This window comes from Numenius arquata, chromosome 12 (assembly GCF_964106895.1).
Source record: "Numenius arquata chromosome 12, bNumArq3.hap1.1, whole genome shotgun sequence".
NCBI lineage: Eukaryota > Metazoa > Chordata > Aves > Charadriiformes > Scolopacidae > Numenius > Numenius arquata.
The window spans coordinates 33,571,946-33,595,042 of record NC_133587.1 but is presented as its reverse complement, the minus strand read 5'-3'; the positions used below and the strand labels follow the sequence as shown (position 1 = coordinate 33,595,042).

The 23,097-nt window shown below is 42.3% G+C and overlaps 1 protein-coding gene across 1 annotated transcript in view; it reads right to left on the bottom strand.

The window, feature by feature from the left end:
- The window catches only part of ADARB2 (adenosine deaminase RNA specific B2 (inactive)), a 108,282-nt gene that overhangs the window by 34,774 nt on the left and 50,411 nt on the right, over positions 1-23,097 (bottom strand). The window contains exon 4 of the mRNA XM_074157236.1: positions 6,191-6,359. Within this exon, the coding sequence (XP_074013337.1) occupies positions 6,191-6,359 (169 nt within the window). The remainder of the gene's footprint in view (positions 1-6,190; positions 6,360-23,097) is intronic.

Genomic DNA, 23,097 nt, shown 5'->3' with positions numbered 1-23,097 from the left:
AACAGCTGCCCGGGAGGCCAGACCCTCCCAGTCCTGCAGTTTGCAGCAGTAGCTCGCATTAAGGCTACGCTGCTGTGCGGTTCCTCAGATGATTTACATTTGGGAAGACATGGGTGATTTCTCTGACAGACAGCTGCCTCTAATGTGTACATTTGGGTGATGGTCGTGATTATAATTTTGAAGGTGAAAATGTGATTAGTGAAATTATGATGAAAGACTCCTTCCCCTCTGATGCCCTGGTCCTTCCCTCCACAACTCAAGGGTCTTTTTGCAGGAATATCTCTGAATGGAACGGCACCTGCAGGTAATGATTTTCCTAGGAGGCTCTTAATAAGCCAGAATCCTACCCGTTTAATTCACTATAGGACAGCCCATTAACCAAGGCGATTTCTGCTGGTTTCTCTGCCTCCTGTTAGTGTAAACAGGGGGGCTTTCTACTCAGCCTTGGAGCAAGTCCCTGGCTTTAATCCAAGCTGCCTCTGCCTGTTTTCTCCCGGTGCAGCCTTTGTGCTATTGAAGCTGTTTGGCTGTCACTCTTCCATGGTTTGGGTGTTTTGTCATTTTTTGATGCCGGGATGCGTTTGCTGTCAGGAGGAATTTACAGGCACATTAGCTCGCCTGTCAGGGACAGGGAGCCACACTGGCTGCTGAGCCACATGCAGCTCCTTCATTTTCTGCTGGCTGTGGTGGAATTTCCCAACTGCACTAATTATATTATCGCCCTGATACAAGCCTCTGAACTAATAAAATACCTGTAAGTACTGCTGCTTGGACTTCAGAGCGATTGCAGTTAGTTTTAAATAATTCACTGCAAAATCAGCTGGGAGAATACAAAGCTGTGCAGTCCTAACGCCTGCTATTATTATGTTAAACCTCACCAGAGAAGAGGGGGGCAGCTTGCAGTACTTAGAAACAGTTGCTATGTAGGGTTGGAGCAGTCATTCTTTGGACTGGATTTCAGGAGTTCACAGTAATCAGCACCCATCCTGTTTTTACTGGTTATTGTTTTTCAGTGATTAACCTCGCTCTCTTCCTTCTCCCTGAGTACCAAGAAGGGTCTGTGGCCAGTGTGGCTGATGAGTTGGGTGATAGACAGCTGCTCTAAAAATAGATGGCAGGGCTGGAGGGCAAGGCAGCTTGACTCTTCCTCCAGGAGGCTGAGATCCTCCGTATCACATATGGTCCTGACCTGCCTTTGGGATGGTTTTCTGAACTCAAACATGAGATTCATCCCCACACAGTGGCTGAATAGGTCTAATAAGAAAGCTCTGAGAGTATTGTTAGAAACAAGTTTGGGATGCAATATCACCTATGGGGGCTTTGCAGGGAGTCTTGTGCATAGGAGGCTTGGGGGATTTCAAACCTCAGAGGGACCCAGGGACCTTGTAAAACTGGGCCAAATAGAGCACACGATGCACTTCTGCAAAGTCACTTCTTTCCCACCACCTGTACACTTCTGCCTTCCCTCTGGGATAGTAGTTTTGAGCTGTGATGGGGACAATGAGTTTGCAGTAGCAGTACTTTGCAATGAAGAGAGCAGCCCATGGTAAGCCCATTCATTATTAGAGTCATTCATTATTAGAGTCGTTTCCACATGCTGGCAGTGGCTACAAAAGCAGAATTTCTCTCTAAACCTTTGTCTGTTATGAATTTCTGTGGGAGAGCTAGGATTTGAGGCTGATTCAAGGGGAACATTTAAGAAGATGCTAAATTCTAATCTTGTGCTTAAGTTCATTATTTAGCATAACACATGCATATGTTTTGAGCTGACTTCAAGAAGATTTAAGCACGTACTTATGGTTTAATGTATGCAAAGTGTTTTTCTGAAACAAGGCCTTACTTTCTAAAAGAGATGCAGAGGAGCTGTTTTTAGCATGTAAACATATGTATGGGAAGTTTCTAGTCCTATACGCTACAGTGCGGCATCCTACAGAAACTAACAGCAGGCTTAAAAGAGAAGGACTTGTGTCCATTGAGAGGCTAGTAGGACAAATCATAGATGTATAACCATCAGCTGGTTTTCCTGAGGAAAAAAACAACTTAGCTGGACCAGATGAAGACTATTCCTTGCTTTTTATGTACAAAATAAACAGTGGTTTGCATCTGACTCACTGGAAGAACTTAGCTTCTGGTAAAATCATTCCTCCAGTACCTGCAGGGCCACTGCAGCAGCAAGACTGCTAGGGTACTGATTTATTTTAAGAATAGGCTATTAGTTTTTTTTCTTTAAAAAAGAAGAGTTGGATTTTCTTTTCTTCCCTATTGGCCAGTTGGTATAAATAATCCCACTGAAATCAACATGAATTTTACTGCCATCATTGAAAGAGAAACAGAATATGGTATTTGTGTACTTTTTGATGGTGATTTTTCAAAAAAGCTTCTCAAAAGCTCTTTCTTGTTCTTCTTCTGTACATCAGAAAATTGACGTCTTACTTTTCATCTTTTTCGTGAAAGTCTTGAGAACTGGAGGATTATGGTTGTCATAAAAATGAGATCTGGGAGGGCTAAGGGTTTTAATCAGACTGGTTAGAAGCTGTCAGGTTTTAGTTGTGCTTTTAGCTTTTATTTAACTCAAGCTCTAGACAATGAATTGTTGAAAGAAAGTTTTCTTTTGAAGTATTTGTCACTCCTGCTTCTTAGAGAGGATAAAGTTCCCATTCTGGAACTCTCTTTCCCAAAAAAAGTCAGGAAAGTCAGCAATATGAAGAGAAGGAAAAAACCTGTAATTTACATATTGCTGCAACTTTGGCTTGTGGATGGGATTGTTCTGCAGTTTAAATATCTGAAGCAATCACCCTGTGCTCTCTTTATAGAAATGGAAAAAATTTGCCCCAGTACCTGGTAATTCATCTCACCCATAATAGACAGTTGAATAGATCTGCTGAGTTCCACTCCAGAGATGCCCATCTCTCTCCACTGGTGATAAAAGGAGCCTTGGGGATCTAGTTCACGCTCGACTGACTAACTTTTAGACATCTCAAGTAAGGTGTCAAGAAGTAAATTCAACTCAGTGCATCCATCTCTCTTGGCCATTACTTCTCTATCCTGGCCCTTGTTTTCTCCAGCCTGCTTGTCCCTGCTATTGGAAGCCTTCATGCTAAACTCAGGCAAGTACATGTTTTGCTTTCACTGAGGTTAATGGCAGTATTTGTAAATTCCAGAAAAGTGGTTCCTTTTCAAGGACAGCATCATATAAAAAAATAATTATTACACTGGAAGTTCCTGAAGTTTGAAATCCAGCTGCAGAGATCAGTTTGAGCAGGTAGACTTGGTGATAGGTTAAGATAAGTGGAAAACAGGGAATACTCTACACAGAACAAACTTGCCTGTCCCATAGGGAGAGATGCAAAACTTAAGCTCTTTGAGGCAAGAACCATGCTTTCATTTTTTTGGAGGTTAGGGAACCATCTTTTTGGTCTCAGTTCACGTATGACTTTGTACAACAGATTCCTGGCCTGGTACAGGAGTTAAATTTGGATTAGGCTAATGTAAATGCATAACAACATAGAAACCATGTTTGTGTTTCCCCCAAGCCTGAGGAGCTGGTGGACAGGGAGTCCCAGTGCAGCTGAGTTAACATGTCTGTCCTAAAAGTCGTGTTCTTTTAGCTATGCAGTAGCACCATGTGATTTCTCTGCGATTGCAAGTTGTCTCTTTTTCTAGAGAAAAAGGGGTAAATGTGACTGCAATGTGCAGAAAATGCATTTTTCATTTCATTTTGAACACCCCAGTTTTCTTGCCATATGAAAAAGCTCCCGATGATGGCAGAAAACTGAGTGTAGCAATAAACACTAGAATTGAAGAATATATTATAACACACAGGTTTGCTTCCCCATGGACTTTAAGGAAGCAAAATCTGATTTGACAATATGTCCAGCTCTGTCTTTCAAAGGTGCTTAGCCTTGACAATTTTGGTTGAGATTTTTATCGTGTGTGCTGGTCAGGGAAGCAACCGTGTCTGCTCTTGGCTGAACAGAGTGTGATTTGAAGTTATTGTGAACAGAGCATGTGCTGCACTGAGGATTCTCTTAACAAAAGATTGTTAACATTGATCCAAATAAAATAATAATATGACTGAACATGTCAGGGAGGTGGATCAATACAATAGTTTAAGATACAGTGGTAGCACTTGTTTCCCAAGAGATAGTAACACAAAGCAAGTACTAGGGCTGCTACATTGCTGAAAACATAATAATTTAATGTAAACTTGAAAGCAATTCAGATTGAAATAGAGAGAATATAGTTTTTGATTAAATCCTTCAAGGCTCTTGTCCCCCTTTGTTAGCCAAGCTCATCTACTCAATATACTCTCTTGCCTTCAACCCCAGCCTGAAGTGAAAATAACCATTATTCCTATTATTGTTGCTTTGGTGCAACAGTATCATAGGGGCCTCACAAGAACACACAATCCTGCTCAGATTAATCCTTGTGTTGGTGACCTGACGGAAAACCTTTTGAAGTCAAAGGGAGTTTTTGCACTGAGGTTAATGGCCTTCAGATAAAGTCACATGAAAATGCAAGCAAAAATGGAGGGCAAAAGAATGACCTATAGATAAGGGGGGGTTTGTTTGTTTTCTTTCCTTGCTTCCTTCATTCCTTGATTCCTTCAATATAATAAATGCTGCCTCAGCTTCACTTCTGCTCAGTCTTTATAGAATCATAGGATAATCCAGGCTGGAAAGGACCTCAAGTCTCTAGCCCAACCTTCTGCTTAACGCAGGTGGCCAGGTTGCTCAGGGCTTTTTTCCACTCAGGTTCTGAAAACCTCCAGGACAGGAGGGAGACTGCACAGTCCTGCCAGGTGACCTGTTCCACTGCTTCCCTATTCTCATGGGGATAGTTTGTCCTCATATTCAGACTGAGTTTCTCTTGTTTTGGTGTGTGCCTGTTGTCTTTCGCCTTCCCACTGTGCACCTTGGTAAAGATGCCAAATCCATTGTATTGCTGACATATGTTCTGCTGGGTCTGCCATCCCATCTCCAGGCTGACCAGAGTCAGGTCCCTCAGGCCCTCCAAGCAGGCCAAGTTCTCCTGCCCCTGAGCATCCAGGTGGCCTCTGCTGAACCTGCTTCAGATGGTAGATGTCTTTCCTGTATTGGGGCAGCCAAAACTGCACATGGTATTGTAGATGTGGTCTAATAAGTTCTGAGTAGTGGCGGATGATCACATCGTTTGGCTGACTCTTCATATAGGCCAAGATCCTGTTGACCCTTTTTGCTGCCCCGCAGACTGCAGTCTCATGTTCAGCTTGCTCTTTGCCTACAAACCCTGTCCCTTTTCACCAGAGCTGCTCTCCAGACTGTAGGGCTCTAGCCTGTATTGATGCAGGTCATTCTTTCCTCCTTGGTGTGGGACTTTCCATTTGTCTGTGTTGAGTTTTCTGCCAAAGCTCCAGCTGGCCCGGTCCTCCAGCCTGTCTGGATGGCAGTTCTGTCTTCAAGCATATTGACTGGTCCTCCCCGCAATTTGATGTCCTCTGCAAAGCTTATAAGCAAGCACTACATAGCTTTTTCCAGACTGTTGGTAGTCATGATTAGTGAGGTCCCAGAATAGACCTCTGTGGTACCCTACTTGTTACCATCTTCCTGGCAGCGTATGACCCATTAACCATTTAAATGGTAACAAGGTGGGTTTGGCCGAAGACGGGAATAATAGTTCCTCTGTAATGACTACATGCTATAACATTTTAAAACATCATAAAGAAGGAGTGAGTGATAGCATCTTGCACTTCGGCACAAAGTTTACTGTACTGTTAACACTCATTGCTTCTCTAGTGAGTCAATGAAGGCATTAATGATCAATAAATCACTTCCTAGAGATATTTCAGCAGCAGAATGAAGACAGGAAAATGTCTGCAGTGAGCAAAATGCCCCCCTTCCAGTCTCTGGCCAGTGAATGATGCTAATAAGCCTGCACGTAAAGATTTGTACAAAATCATCAGGCTTCATAAAACCCAACTTTATGAGACATATCTAATAGCTACTGAAAGAAAATCAGCTGAAGTAAAGGAGCTCATGACCCAACACTCTAACTATCTCTCTCATTTTTTCTGCGCAGTGTATTGGTCCTTCACCAGCCAAAGTCTCAGAAACAACAACATAAAGAAACAAATAGTTCAAATGTCTGGAGGATGGATCTGTTCCACTGAAGGCCATATAACATTCCCCAGGCATCAACAGAATTCAGTTACCTTAAGTGTAGCTCCAGCTGTGAGTAGAGGAAGTGAACAAATGCCCTTCTTGCCACGATTTCTGCATGGCAGTCGTTGACCGCAAGCCCTTGGTCATTAATGTATTCCCCATTTATACATTTGGTACCCGAGGACAGCACAATAACCTGAGCTTGCCTGATGTCCAAACCTGTAGGAAGAAAAACAAAAGGGTTGTGAAGTTGCCGGGGGTGAGTACGATATCATAATTGTTAAAGATCTCACAGCCCACACTTTGATGGCAGCCCGGACAGCACTAATGGGATGCTTGTAAAGGTGATGATATGGCCTTTGGAATATGCAGGAATGTCATATCTCTGTGTTATTAGAATAATAAGAGCTCTATTTCAGTCTTGCTGCTAATTCCAAGATAAAAGCTTGCTACGAAGTTTACTTGTTAAATCAATAACTACATCATAAGAGAGCACATGCTGTAGGGAGGTAATAAAGATCTCCTGCAGTGCTGATAAATGGCCAGGTTTTTATGAGCTGTTGAAGACATTTTCTGGTAGGAACACAGACTCCCTGTAATGTTACCTTTCATTGCTGTTGCACTGTAAGTACTAAATAAAATGCAAGTAACACTTCTGGAGCTGCTCTTTAAAAAATTCAGAGAACAAACGGATCTGACTTTCAGTCCAGTTTCCTTTTTGTTTCTTCAGGAGTAGCTACATTGGTGCCTTTTTCACTGTGGTCTAAGGGGCAGATCATTCATCACTGAGACCAGCTTTGTTCTTCCATTGCCTCTCCAGATAACGGTGACGGCAATTGAAAGACATGCCTTTCCCAGTCCAGACAGAAACTTTCTGGGATTAAATCCTGATTTCTTTGGAGACAGTGGAAAAATGTCTAGAGACTTCAACATGAGCTGGGTTTTGCTCTGTAATGTATTTCATTCAGCCATATGGACAATTTCAAAGAAGCCTTAAGAATGAACTGAGCCCAATCTGAAATCATTTATTGAACAGCTAATTTCAGGATGCATCTCTCTGAATACCAAAGGACAGAGGAGCAGCTCTTGGGAAAAAAGGACTTTTCTGGCTGACAGGTGCTTCCTCCAGATGTGACAAGGTAGCCTAAGAGTGTTGGACTGTGTTTGGCAGCTGTACACAACAGTGTGTAGGCAAACACATGTACAGTATAGCAAGTCAGACTGCTGGCATTGTCAGGGTTCTGGCTGTGGAGTGTCACCTGAGATGCCCTTGGTGTCCTGACTAACCTCTGGCTGCTGCTCCAGGGAAGTGGGGGTGTCCAGGAGGTTCTGCGTCCTCCCCACGGATCTCACATGGAAAACCATAAAGTGATTCAGTGAAAACAGATGCCCATGTTTAAACAACTGAATCAAGCTCTCAAAGTCTGATGAGTCAGTGACAAAGGCAGGCCCGAGGCTGCAAGTACTCATCGGGGGAATGGAAACAATCTCACCATGGGTGATGGTGACGCTGTTTCTATGATGTTACTTTAGCTGCAGAAAAACTTTATGAATTATTTTATAGAGTCAGCAATATTGCTTTTATGATGAAGCCTGTTGAACGGCAGAAAAAATAAAAAAATGCAGAGATTTTTTGAGTTGGAAGCACCATGGTTGGGGGCGTGTTCTATCATAAGATCTATTGGTGTGATATGAGAAAACAGCTAAATGGAGGAAGAAACTATATTTTAAACCTAAAGGGCTACTGCTGCCAGTGATGTCCCAGTCAGTAAATAGGACCAATAATACTTCATAAGCTCCACACAGCACTGGGACTGGTGGTGGATGACATGCTATAACACTGTCACCTTGCTTAATGATACCAAAATTATCTCATGCCTATATCAATGTGATAGATACATCAGTAGTCCAAAAGTTTAGTAGTATTGTGGCGTTGCAGCATTGTGACATTTGTAGGAGAGGTATATGTATTGTGAAAAATCCAGTTAATCACATCTGACCCCCTCGTTGTGACAGTCTCATACAGAAGTTGTTAAAGGTACTAGTGACAAAGTACACCTCACTGTATGCCTGTGCTACAAGTTCAATCTCTATTTGTCACTATAAATGTGGCCCTAAAAAAGTGTTTGGGAGTATTTATTAAACAAAAAACCCAAAAATGAAACCAAGAAAAGCTGGCAATCTAGAAAACCCAAGAAGGGAAGGATGGGAGCACATGGGAGAATGGAGAGATGCAATTACAGTGTTTGTGTTTATCCCAGTTTTATTACTAGATAATAGGTTGAGATGGACAAATGGCTCTTTCTCTACAAAGAGAATTCTAATGTCATGAGAAAAATAATAAGTATCTTAGATCATGTCCATTTAAGTTAACTGTGTCTTTCACATGGATTAACACCAAACGTTTCATGAGGCACTGCCTGCAACAGAGGTATTTACATCCCATTCAGCATCTCAAAAAGTAGCATATACTTTCACAGAATCACAGAAGGATAGGGGTTGGAACGGACCTCTGGAGATAATCTAGTCCAACCCCCCTGCCAGAGCAGGTCCACCTAGAGCAGGTTGTTCCTGAACAGTATATAGTATTTTCCTTGGTTGTAAGGTCCATGATAAAAATCAGCTATTTTTTGCGTTCTATTTTATTTATTTAACAATGTAGACAGAGTCTTATTTTCCTCAGAACAGCAGAAGTACACCAGGGGGCAGTTCCCTTGTTCAGAAACCCATGAGCCTTTCTGCCTGCACCTGAGGACCTGCATCAGTACTCCTTCTCAGGGCAGTGAGAGCAACTGCTTCCTTCTTACATTAGCATACCACTAATATGCCTCCCCATCTCCTCCTTCACCCCACAGTCAAAGCACCAGGCTCTGCATATACAAAGCAAACCATCTGGGGAAGCCATCCTGCTCTCCTGCTCTCCAGGAGCTATACCTCATTCACCCCTTCTAATCAGTAGAGCCCACAGAGTGGTGTCTTTTATTATTTCATACATTTTATCCATAAATAAGCTTAACTCTTTCATTTTTCTAGCATGAGTGTAAGATGATGAATGCACCCAGGATTTTCTGTGAGGTCTGGATTTATTCACAAAGGAAGCAGAGAGGCACCCAACACCCACTGATGCAGCAATGATATGAATCCCTCTGATGTTGTTTGCTGTCACAATGTCCTGTCCACCTGCACAGTAATAGCAAGTGTGTTGGGGTGTACATTTTTGGGTGAATTAACTCCATATGTTGGCTGTCAGTGATATGGGGCCCCAGTAGGTAGTCACGTGTGGACACAGCCTGGGGTGACTGCCAGTCCTGGCAAGGTGCACATGTTTGCAGAACATCGCTTAGATGTTGCCTGGGGCTGCAGGCAACGGCTTCCAAGAATTTGCAGAACCAGTCTGAGTGTTAAACATTAAAAATCTCCATGTATTTTCCATTTGCAATGACAGAAAATAATCCATGTTCCTCCATGCTCAGAAATACCCAAGAGTTATGTCTCACAACTACAGCACTCGGAAACACAGGTGTACATGACTTATGCATTAGCTCTGAAATATTTACACCTCGCTGGGGAGCCAAATGGGGAAAGTGATCTGTGACCAATGTAGCACCACTCAGTGCTACATGTGAGGGTACCCAGCATGATGACAAATACTTCCAACACCCTGACAGTTGCCCAATGTGTTCAGGAGCATATATGCTAACAGATTGTCCTCTTGCGTGCCTTATTTTGTACATACATAGAGTTGGAGGTTTATCCCCTGTGAAATGCTTGGTATTATTTCCAGTGAACATAGGAGGAATTCGTCTCTGAGAATAAGACACGTGATGCCTAGATGATGAAGGCAAATTTTAACGTTGACTGATCACATTGGCATTTTAGGCAACATTTTCAACTCTTAAGCCTAGATATTTACTGCAGTGATTCAGAATTAATAAGCATTCTGTACTTTTGTCTATTTTGCATAAAAAACCAGTCATTACTAACTCTTGTTATTAATGTTTACTTCCTATTTTGCCTGCAGATTACTTGAAATTTATCAAATTATTTCTATTTACGAATGTCAAGCTACCTCCTAAACATTGATTAATTTAACCTCAGACATGTGGCAGACCTTGACCAAGCACATCATCAAGTTGTGCCTAGGAAAGCTATAGCATTGGGTGTGGCAAAATCCTAAACCAGCACTAACCTGGCTCTGCCAGCCATATGGCCCCTTCCCTGCCTCGGGCTGTACAGCAGGGTATGATCCTAGATGAGGATTGCTCTTTGCAAGACCCATGTTCTTACCGAGGGGAGCCAATCTCAGATGAAAGCCCCAGGGATCTAACTGTGTTCAGGTCATTTGACAAACAAGAAGAAATGGGCTACATTATGATGACCTTAACTCCTGACCCACTGATTGTCAGAGTTCATGAGGCATTTCTTCCTCTCACCACCTTCTGCGAAGTAATGTTTGAGGAGACATTAGGTTAAAAGTAACCAGCGAACGATTTATAACAGGCACCTGCATTAGGTTTCTATTATTTGCCTAAAGACTCCTAATAGTTTTCAATTTGCAAAGGAAATGGAGCAGGGGAAAGGAAATTGGGGAGCTGTGTCAGCATACCGGCTGGGTTCTGGCTAACGCCGTGCTGATGGGGACAGCTGGGAGAGTGGGAAGGGAATTCGCCACATTTTATTTTCAGAAATTCTACCAATTATTAGTTGCATTATATGTGTCTATAAATGACACGCCGTCTTTGACTGAAGATTCAGTCTAATGATCTGGTGAGTTAATGAGTCTTTCTGGTGCTTTGCTGAAAGCCTGAGCTCCCCTCGGGGTCTAGTAGGCAGGGTCTCCTCTCACAGCCAGGCAGGGGGGACCTCGACCCGGCTAATGTTCTTTTTTTGTGTGTCAGTGATAGTCCAGACTTTCACGTCATAGCTGAGCTGTTGAAAAGAAAATGGGTTTTATTATAAGCCATTTTCAGTTTGCTGACACAAGCGGTGGGATTTGTTTCAGCTATTCTGGGTAACTAGAGTTTAGATGTCTGTAGCTGAGCTAATTGCTGCAGACTCTCTTTATAGTCAACAGAGAGGAACTGACCTGTGAGGTGATTCATCTGGCCTATTTTATATATTTGCTTTTGGATAGTCTGAATTACACCTCAGTGTTGCCAGCTTCTCTTCATGAACTCTGAAGACCAGTAGACAGCCAGCAGAAGTACAGCTTTCTGTAGACAACTGCTTGTGGGAAGATTTCTCTCATTGTAAGTAATCAAATACCATGTGCAAATCAAAACTCTCCAAATCATAAGATTTGTAAGAAATATAGTGCCTTCTAATTCTTTTTTCCTGATGTTTATACTTTTTGAGGTAATTTTTTCAGTTTCTTCCCCCAAAACAATTAAGGAAATTGTTTGTATTAATGTTAATGTATTCATGGATGGTCATATTGCCTTGAGCTGGGTTATTACACACAAAGCAAACAATGCTGTGTTCCCTACATGGTCTCCCAAAACATCAGTGCTGCAGTCACAGAGCTTGCAATAGAAATGATTCAGAAAGATGCTGACAGAAGAGACAGTAAGCAAGAAAAGATATGAAGGTTTGCTCAGCAAATAAGTTGGATATGGAGAAGTGACTGAGATCTTATGGACTACAGTTATGAGCTGTGCTTTCAAGACAGTCATGGCCATAAACACAAAATGTCTACACCCATCTGCTTCGAGACACAGCTCTACCAATAAAACCAGAGAGTTCTGGCTAGTCTAATCAATGTTTCTACTGACTTTAATAGAGTTACTCTCACTTCTAGTGTGCTATGATCATTAAGACCTTCCATAATACAGAATTTGTAGCCCTGCATATTTATGTGTTGGAAAAGGAAAATCAAAATCACCAGGTAATTGCAAGAGGTGTTGACTGTTATGTTCAATCAGAAAACTGCTTTTGCAGACACGAAATCTGAATCACACTGGTTTTATATGGGAGAACTTCTGTGAAATTCAGTGAGCTTAATTCACATTGAACAGGATGGAGTTTGTAACTGCTAATGCCAGCATACAACTGGGATCACACTTTGGCTTCTCAGCAGCTGGCACAACACGTAGAGAAACACCAGTCAGTGTTCAAGCGCCTATTTCGCTGCATGTATTAGACCCTGCTAGCGGTAACGAAATCTATCTTCTTTTTCAACATGACACTGTGATGACAACTCACTGCTTGGAATATATGCATTTTAAATTAGAAAAAATAATCAGAAAAATCAGGTTTGATTAATTAAAAAAAACCCACCTCTTTTATTGGGTTGGAGACAACTGACACAAAATCCTATGCAGTAAAAAGGAAAGCCAGAAATAATGATAGTGTAACATCAGTCCTTGTGAATAATTCATGAAGTACAATTTCGTGTTATTTTAAATGGTGCTGCTTCTTTCTCTGATAAGCAATAATTTTATGGTCTTTCTTTACCTTTTTTAACAAATCAGTCAAAAGGATTGTCTATTGTTATCTACAAAAAAGTGTATTTGGAATAATTTTCAAGGCAGTTAATAGAGCTCTGATCACAGAGGAGTGGCTGGTTTTTTTTTTTTTTAATACCCTCTACTCGTAGTTGAATAAGCTCGGGTTTCCATTTCAGGTTTGTTTAGGGAAGGAAAATTTCTTGATGCTACATAGCACCGACAAGTCCCATATTATTTTCTGTTATCTTCTTCCCTGGCAGCTCTACCACATCCTTAGTATGGCTTTAATTTTGTATTAAGAGACAGTCAAGACATGAAAAGGCAGTGATGCTGGAAAAGCTGCCTGTGGGGACATGCTGTGGGCATAGTCCTGTGCCCCACAGCCCCAAGGCAGGTCCCCGAGCCAGTGCAGAGCACTGCGGGGGACTGTGCCACCACACTGCGGGGCAGTACTTGCCTCCCAGGCTGTGGGCAATGTCTCATGAAAAATACTTCTGCAAAAGAGGCAAAGAGCTCTTCTCCCCATCTCCTCCACGAAAAAAAGCAGGAAAAGGACATGTTTCTCTGAAAAGGAGTGGAAACAGTTGTCCCTGTTTGTTAATGCTTGCACGGGGGTAGGTCTACGGTTAGAAGTGAGGGATGTGTTTACCCGGGTCCATCAGCCTGGGCTTTCTCTGTTTGCCCTGTAACCTGTTGATGCGTCTACAGCCCTCCTCTTTTCTGAGGTTTCAAGAGGAGTGAAATCAAGATGCATGTGCGAAGAGGGAGCTGAGCGTGTGTTGCACGGCATACTCTGCCCTTCAGCTTCAACGTAGAATAGGTGCTCCTGTCACAGGGAGCTCTGCTGCCCCCAGCTCCCCAGCATGGACAACAAAAACACACTCACAACTCCGAAAGAATCAATATGTAGCCATAAGACAAGAAGTGTGGAGGGCAGCCATGATTAACAGTATGCATATAGCTATTAACAGCAAGCATTTATCTGGCAGCCGTAAAGACTGTGCTGCAGCTCTATTTCTTCCCCCCTCCCAATTTCTGCTGTACCAGTGGTGGTGATCGTGATCATTTTAGTGACAAACGGGAGCCTGGGACTTTGGTGAGCATCCTGGCTGCATCCCATAGCTCACAACTGGGTGTCCTAAGGAGCTGCCCTGAGGTGGATAAGAGCAGCTGATTTGAAGAAGTGGCTGACCAAAAAAATGGGAAGGAAGAGGCATGTTAATGGCTTATGAAATGTAATAGCAGAAGTCTGAAAGGCAAACACACAGCTAGCACATATTAGGAATAAAGAAATTGCTAACAGTGACGTTAAAGATATTTAGGAGTATAAATGGAATGTAGACTTTGAAATGCTGGAGTTGCACAGGGATTTCTTTTCCTGACGTCAAACAGAGGGTTATGTGGAAGCGAATATATTGTATTTCTGAGGGAAGAGAGGGTGTAGAAGTAGCATCTGAGAAGTTCGTATTTTCTTCCTTTATTAATGTGTTGGGTAATCCTGCTTCTGACTGCGCTGCCTACGGAAGGCTATTCTCTGCAGTGCTCTTCATCTTCGTCAGTGAACAAGCAGGGGCAGCGGCTCAGTCCTCTCTACCCTGATCTCTGACCCCTCTGCGCAGGGTATTGTCTGATAGCGGCCGCGGCTCTCCTTTCACAGCCCAGCACAGTAAACTTCCCCCAATACCACGGGGTGTTTCTTTGTGAATAAATTCCAAATTCAGTTCTGCTGGAAGAAAAATCCCATTCCAACACAAGACAGTTTTGAACTGCTCGATCACATCATCGGATGCCTGAAAAAGTACTTGTGCACTAATCCATTTTGCAAGACATTTCTATGCAAGTCTTTCCAGTAAGTCTCATTCACAGGAAGGATTTCTCAGCCCCGAAAAGAATGTAGGTTGCCAAAGGAGAGATGAATCAGAAAACGGAGGGGGAAATGCTGAGGCCTGCAGAGGAGAGTCACCCAGCAGGAAAGAATAAAGAAATTAAATATGTAATCCTTTGGTAAGTGACACCTAAGAACATGGTATAGGTGCCTCTGAGTATCTGAAGGGTGCAAACCCCAAGGAGCGAAGTGGGTTCTAAATGGACAATTTAGGGCAGTATAACTGAGGAGCTGGGATGAAATAACAGAAAATAAAAGTCAGGCTGAATAACTCATGAGAATTATTAACAATGAGATCTGTTAGACCAGAATGATCTCCCACAGTAGTGTTGCAAGCCCCGTTGCTAATTGATTCATTTAAATCTAGACCAGAAAAAGCACTCAGGAACACGCCATGGGGAACAATCTTGCACTTTCAGGGAAATGGACCGGGTGTTTAGTGGTCTTTCCCAGTTCTAATTTCTATGGTCCATTTCTCTCCTCCCCTTAGCAGACAGAAAGGATGAAATCCCATCAGCTTTGCTTCTGAGGAGTGTGGAAGGAGACAGTGCTGTGCTTGCAAGCACCAGTGCCCTTCCCTTTCACTTCCTCAATGTGAGCTTTGGAAATCTGGAGAGGCAGATGGGACAGTCAGTCCAGGCTCCTGCATACTTCATCCCCACACCAAATCCACATGGATTTTTTTTAAACCTAAGTAGATAGTGGCAGAATCAATGTTATTTGAGAGTTCTTTCCTTTCATGTGAGTTGGAACATTGTTTTTCTCCTCAGGAGCAGAGCTCTGTAGGGGCTTACAGATAATTACTAGTTTTAAAACAGGGCTGAACTGCACTTTTCCTGCCAGGTCCTGAGTGAATATGTCTGTTTTTCTCTATTAAATGCTATGCCACTGATATCTGAGCATTAAGTAAATTGACAGTCTTATATGCTAGTAAGATCTTTAATTGCAGTGAGAAAGGTTGAAATCCTGAATGTGGATTTTGGCAGATAAGTACAGGAGGAACTTATTCTTTCTTTTTTCCTTAAATGCAAGTGTACTTGCATTTAAAAAGTCTTCCTATCTGTTTTACTAGGTGAGTAAAGTAAAAAGCAATGGTTGATGTCACTAAGCCATTATTCACCCAAGAAATTTCTGTTTTTAGGATGAGACGCACTGTTTGTATTGAGATTGGGACAATTTCCAGTTTGGGTTATCACAGAGCAGAATGAAAATCTGAACCTTCCAGCTCCTTGCTTCACACGCTTAGGTATGGAAACAGTAGTGCCTATTTTTCATTTACATGTTTTATGTCAACTATTACATCCATCCTTGTGGCCAATGCAACTATATGTGACACAAAGACAGGGCCTTGCCTGCATCCAGGTTTTGAGAGGTATCAGTTACCATTTCAACCAGAAATATTCTTTAAACAGCAAGAACCTAAGTCCAGAGACAGTAAATGGTCTGGGATAAAAGACTCAGCATCTGAGAAGAGCTAACTGCTCTGAAATGGAAACCAGAACAACCAGTGGGCACAGCAGGGAAGATGTTTGTCACTGGAGCTGCACAGAAGGCACTAGTAAGAAGTTCTGGAGATACCTGAAGCTTGGACAGCAGGTGGAAAATGGAGGCTCAATTCCCTTCCCAGGCTGGGTCATTGTACAATGGGAATGCCTGAAATTGCTGATATGAGAGGGGTGTTTTCCCTTGTTCTTGCTGAGCCTGTGCTACCAAACAGCTAAGAGGACAGAGTTAAGTTAGGCAAAAACAGCAATGAAGGGCTGTGCGAGGTGCTGGTTGGGATCCTCACCTCCAAAAGTGAAGCCCTGGTTCTGTACTTTATCCCAGCTGGTGCATGCGTTTTATCTAATTTCTGTTTATTGTAAGGTATATAATCAGACCTTCACAGGTGACCTTGAACCTGTTTTTCCTCACTCTGTGCAAGTACAGCAGCCTACAGGGCTGTGTCCCATCTCATATTTTCTGTTTCTAAGTAATACATCTTGAACTATTTTCTGTTCCTTAGCACTGATTTAACAGAAGAGATGAAGAAATACCCAACGGTGCTCTTGTAGGAGGAGTGCTTCCAGTGGCAAGCCTAAGCCTGTATTTTAAAAGAAGTGATGAACCTGGTAGAGCCACAGTTTAAATTACAAAAACCTCAGATGTCCTTTGAGCAGAAATTTGGAAACCTAAATCTGTTGGTCTGCAGGGATCCTAGTTTGCCCATTATAGGTCCATATTACAAAATCCAGGAAGAGTTGCAGCTGTGGAAAATGGATGCTCTTATGAAGTTCAGAATTATTTATAGAGAATCTGAAGATAATTGGTTTAAGGTTTATAACCAGAGGAAAACAGATTTCTGAGAAAGAGTGACATATATGGTTTCTAACTACATACCTATTTACCTTCTTTAAAATATTTTGTGAAAATCTGTCATCTGGGCACATGTAAGAAGTGGATAATGTTTCCAGGAATGTCAAATGACTTCCTGCCACATCCTTAAGAGAACCAGGCAACAGAAGGTGAAGAGACCTCAAGAGATTTTCAAGAGCATGTCAGCAATTGGGCACCCAATTTCCATCTTGGGAATCTAAGTCTCATTGAAACTCTGAGTCTCACTGGGACTAGGCTTTTAGCATCCACCTAACTATGCAAAAAGGACCCAAGAGCCTAAATTACTCCTATAACTCTCCTCTTGAAGGAATTTCCCCTAGGCATTAATCTGTAAATTATTCACAAGTCCTCTAACTGATTTGAATCCCACCTGAGATGGAGCAGATTGATACTCTACATAGGGCCTGAATTTTCTACTATATTTTACTACTTTGCAACTTGCCTATTTAAACTAAGGATCAGAAATCAATTGACCATCAATATTCCTGGCTGTACTTAGATGTCAGGCTTTATGAGTCTTAATATGACTGTAAAGATCCATGGAGACGTATTGTCAACTTTACTTTTCTCTGTTATTCCACTTAGCAATGATTAAGATCTGTTCCATGAGATACGGATGATAATTTCTCATCTTTTATCACAGCATGAAATTGCTATTTAGAGCTCTTTTGTCCAGTTCATCTTTATTTCATACAAGATAACTGAGAGGACCTCCTAGTTTGCTCTTAACATCAAAATGATTGTCAGACTAAAAAAAAAAAGATAGAAGAAGAGAGAAAATTGAAGTGAGAAATAAGCTCATAACCTTTTTCTATGAATGCCACACTCCTGTGAAAGGACTGAACTTTCTTAATGCTTCATTTTTAACAGAAAGCATGACAAAAAGTTCCTATCGGTATTTAAACTGCTAAGATTTGTCAAACACAAATGGGAAAATAGTGTTTAAATAGCAGTCTCATTTTGTCCGTAATGATTATGGGAGGTTTTTTTGCAAAAAGGACCTCGGTAATAATAGATCATCTCTGCACTGGTGACAGGAATTCTTTACTGCGTCCAGCGATTTCAAGTAGAGCATAAATGTATGCCCATATCTTTTCAGAGCTGGCAAAGGCAAATTCTGTCCGTGGTGTAAATAAACACTGCGAATGGCACCTGGCTATAGATCGCAGCACTCAGTGTGCAGCTCACACCTCCGCCTCCCACCCCACGCTGCCCTGGGCTGGGGCTTCCTACTTCCCAGCTGGGACCAGGCACCACTGTCCATGCTCTCTCCTTCATGACCTGTGCACTGGTAAAGCTAGCTGCCCTGCCTGGTGACCTGTGGTGGGACAGGACCGTGCTCTTTGCCGAGCCTTGCAAGAGTTGCTTCTCCCCAGTGGCTCCTTGGTCTCCTGTGATCTGATAATCTGTGACTTAGTGCATCAGGGATGGAGGTATGTGAGAGTGCTCCAGTTTTTGCACTTGTTGGCTTGTGTTAGAAAATATTAGCTTGCTTGCTTTTGATTTTTTCCCACTGTATCAACTGGCCTAATATTAGTAATAATAATAAAAATATTATTTCTCTAAGCAAACTTCTCAATAAAAAGGTACAGCAGACCAGTGGGTCAAACCAAGATGTCCAAATTGCACCTGAAAGAGAGTCACATAGGAAAGCGGGGGAGCTGGTAGGTTACCCTAATCTGTGACAGCAAGAAACATTATGTCCATCTCTTGTTATTGCACATCCTGAAATGAAATATTGGTTCACCCTGGCCAACAGCCAAACACCCACCCAGCCTGTCACTCACTCCCTTCTCCTGTGGGACTGGGAAAAAACAGAAGGAAGGCAAAAAGACTCGTGGGTTGAGATAATGATAGTTCATGGTTACTTGGCAAGACAAATGCCATAAACCCAAATGTCTCCCCTTTCTCCTTCTTTCCCCAAACTTTTACTGCTGAGCACAATGTCATATGGTATGGAATATGCCCTTCATCAGATGGGGACAGCTGTCCTGGTTATGCCCCCTCCCAGCCTTTTGTTCACCCCCAGCCTACTTGCTGGGAATGAGGACTGGAGAGAGAAAGTCTAGTCTCTTGGCAAGTAACAGCCAAAACATTGGTGTAATCAACTGTGTCTTAGCCATAAACGCAAAACACTATGAGGAAAGTTAACTCTGTCCATCACATGCCTGGTTATGCATGTTCTGAGGTGATGGTTTGTGTTTGAGATGATGTTATACAGACTGCCTTTTCCACAGGTGAAATGATGTTTTTAATTCACCATATGTGAACCCATCTTATCTTCAGAGAAGTCAGTATACAATAAAACTTAGGTCCTCATATTAATACTATGCTACAGTAACAAGTATACTTGTTCTACTTAAAGATATTCTGTGGGAATACGGTTTGCTGTACATGGAAGATTTGAATGCAATGTCTTACTTGTTAAACAATTTTTCCTAGAGTTAATCAAACAATTTTTTTTGATAGAACAATCTCTTCTGGATGTTTCAACAAAATTAGACTGTGTTAGAGAGCACACAGATTTCAAATACATTACAACTGGAGAATTGTTAAATAATTTCCATCTTTTGAAATGTTTAGTTCAAGATCTGTTATGCTAGTTTTTGAGTTATTATTATATGCATTTATTATCTTACATCACATCACATCAGCTGGTATCCAGTGTGATAATTTGCTCCTACCTAGGCAGATTTTTTCAAGGTTATCTTGATGTCTACTAATCAAATGTTTGAAAACTTGCTTTCACAAAAATGCATTGAGATTTTAACTTTTCATCACAATTCAGAGTGAAGTACATCTAAATACATTGGACTGCCTGTTTTTCTGACTGGTAATTTATTACTGCGGAACGTTCACAGTCAGTCAATAACATAATTTTCTACATTTTTTTCTTTCTCCTACTTTGGAATTTGCCCTGGGTGCTACAGCATAAGTCAATTACAGTGCCCAAATGTAACTCTCTTTGGTTTCCATGGGAAACTAAAACGGCAGAAAAAATGTCAGAGTTCACGAAAAGAAAACCAATCTAGCACACTTCTGTTTCGTCTGTAGAGAGTTTGTATTATCTTAACAGCAGTTATCACAGAATCACATTGTGCTTTTTACCAGCTTTGTCTGAAAACTGTACAAGCACAGATAAATCTGTTTCTAGTCGGGATGACATTAAATTGAAATGAAAGTAAAAATAAATTAATTTTTGTCTGTTATGGTTGTGTATAGTACCAAATGCAACAAGACGTTACCACATTTGGTTTTGTTGATGGCATTAATAAATTGTTTGCAGAGATCTAAGGGCTTTTCTGCCAAATTATATGTTTAAAACCCAGGAAACTGGTACTTATTTGGGTGTTCTGTGTGGAAAACCTATCTGTGCCACCTCTGAACAGCGTGTCAAGATCCTTGCTACCTCTGGGAATGATGGTAGGGAACAGACCACAAACCTACAACTTCAGTACAAAAAATAATGACACAAAAGGCAAATGATTTGTCTTGCCGTGGTTGGCAGACATTCTTGTGCTGGAATGAACTCAAATCTTCCTGGAAAATGTACCAATATAAGGCTGTTTCTAACATCGCATCTTCTGTGAATCACTTCATATCTGTGAGTTTCTTTTCTAGGCTCCACAAAGCCGGTAAGATATTGACAAATTGGATGGCTGACAGATTGAACGAATTCATAAAAGGGAATTCAAAATTTAAGAAGAAGCCCTGAGGGAAATGGTTTGTGAACATAAGCAAAATTACACTTTGTCTTAATGCTGACTAAGAAGAAATATGAAATACAAATGTGTAAAATCTCACTAAGGGCATGGGACTCATAAAAAAACCCCAGTGGGAGGACACTTTTACCCCTTCCCCAAAGAAGAGGCACAGACGGCTCCAGCTGCCCAGCAGGACTAGCAGGGCTCTGGATGTGCCCCTTCCCTCCCCTAGCACTGCACCCTCAGCAGCTGTGATGTTGGAATTTATGACCCCTTTGGGTGACTTTCCTTCCCATATGGTGTGGGGTTTCACACTGTCCTTTATATGACTGTGTACTGGGTTTGTGTGGCAATGTTTTGGTAGCAGATGAGGCTACAGGGGTGGCTTCTGTGAGAAGCTGCTTGAAGCTTCCCCCATGTCGAATAGAGACAATGTCAGCTGGCTCCAAGACGGACCTGCCACTGGCCAAGGCTGGGCCCATCAGTGATGGTGGTAGCACCTCTGAGATAACATATTTAAGAAGGGGAAAAAACTGCTGTGCAGCAGCAGCCAAAGAGAGGAGTGAGAATATGTGAGAGCAACAACTCTGCAGACACCAAGGTCAGTAAGAAGGAGGTAGAGGACATGCTCCAGGTGCCAGAACAGAGATTCCCCTGCAGCTCGTGGTGAAGACCATGGTGAGGCAGGCTTTCCCCCTGCAGCCCATGGAGGTCCACAGTGGAGCAGATATCCACCTGCAGCCCATGGAGGATCCAATGCAGGAGCAGGTAGATGCCCAAAGGAGGCTGTGACCCCATGGGGAACTCATGCTGGAGCAGGCCCCTGGCAGGAATTGTGGCCCCGTGGAGAGAGGAGCCCACCCTGGAGCAGGTTTGCTGGCAAGACTTGTGAACCCGGGAGGTCCAGACTCACGCTGGAGCAGTCTGCTCCTGAAAGACTGCATCCTCTGGAAAGGACCGACACTAGAGCAGTTCTTGAAGAACTGCAGCGCATGGGAAGGACTCATTTTGGAGAAGCTCATGAAGGGCTGTCTCCTGTGGGAGGGCCCCCACGGTGGAGCAGAGGAAGAGTGTGAAGAGGAAGGAGCAACAGAAACAAGGTGTGATGAACTGACTGCAACCCCCATTCCCCATCCCCCTGCACCGTTCAGGGAGAGGAGGTAGAGAAGTCCAGAGTGAAGCTGCGCCTGGGAAGAAGGGAAGGGTGGGAGGAAGGTGTTTTAAGGTTTGACTTTACTTCCCATTATCCTACTCTGATTTGATTGGTAATAAATTAAACTAATTTTCCTGAGTTGAGTCTGTTTTGCCTGTGATGAGTTACCTCCCTGGCCATATCTCAATCCATGAGCCTTTTGTTGTATTTTCTCTCCCCCATCCAGCTTAGGAGGGGAGTGACAGAGTGGCTTTGGTAGGCACCTGGCATCCAGCCAGGGTCAACCCACCACAGACTGCTTCTTTGGTCATGTAGCAATGATGCTGCATTAGCTCCATTAGGCTTTTTAAAGCAGGTCTAGACCTGGACTAAAGGATGCATGGACTGTTACTTGGCAAGGTAGGAATGGACGGGAATTCTGATAGAGAAAATACACACTGAGTGTAATAAAACTGAACAGGGACACTGAGCTGGGTACAGTATCCCCTCGAAAAGTGGTTAAAGCAACAATTCTTGGCTCCTGTAATTTAACTTATTTAAAAAGGCCTATGTAAACATTCTTCCTGTGGTCCTGGTTGGAAAGAGCTCCTCTAAATAAATTATAGCACTTTGTTTAAATCTGATGAGTGCCACAGTCAAGAAATCTGACTATGACAAGACAGCTGGTGTGCTGGGTCTATGTGCATCTTTCACATCCTGGTCAACCACAATCTCCCTTTTACTTTTCTTGATACTAAATATGTCTCCTGTGGTCTATAGCACTTACACACCCGGTTTTGTGTTTGTAAAACATTGTGCCTTTTCAGCACTTAAAAAATGGAAGTCTCATCCATTATTCCAGATCCCAAAGCAGTATAAAAAATAACAAACCAAAGCAGATTAAGCAAAATAATAAGAAATTTAGCTGAGGAACACTTCAGTTCCAACTAGAGATGGAAAAGAATTTTAAGTTAAGTGCTCTACTTCTAATTTCTTACTATTTTCACATCAGAAAGGAGGAGAATAAGTTACTCTGCACAGAACTCGGCTGTATTTAGTTTCTGTGGTTGGAAAAGATCCAGCAGATAATGCTGTCTCCATCCTGCTGCCTCGCAATATTCACAAATGTCCCTATTGAATCTAGCTAATGTAATTGTTGAAAAGAAGGAGTAAGACAAGCTTAGATGAATTATACATGCCTTTTCCCTCCGAGCTTATCCTCTCATTTCTAAACTCAATCCACTGCTCCATGCATCTGAGTGAGAATGAAGTTTATGGCAGCATCTCCACTGCTGACATCCTCATAAATACTGAGGTGCCCCAACTGAGGTATGCTCACAAAAAAAGACAGACTGTCTATGCAACGGTTTCATCAAAGGGCTAAAGATTTCTGTGTAGTATGTGTCCATCAGTT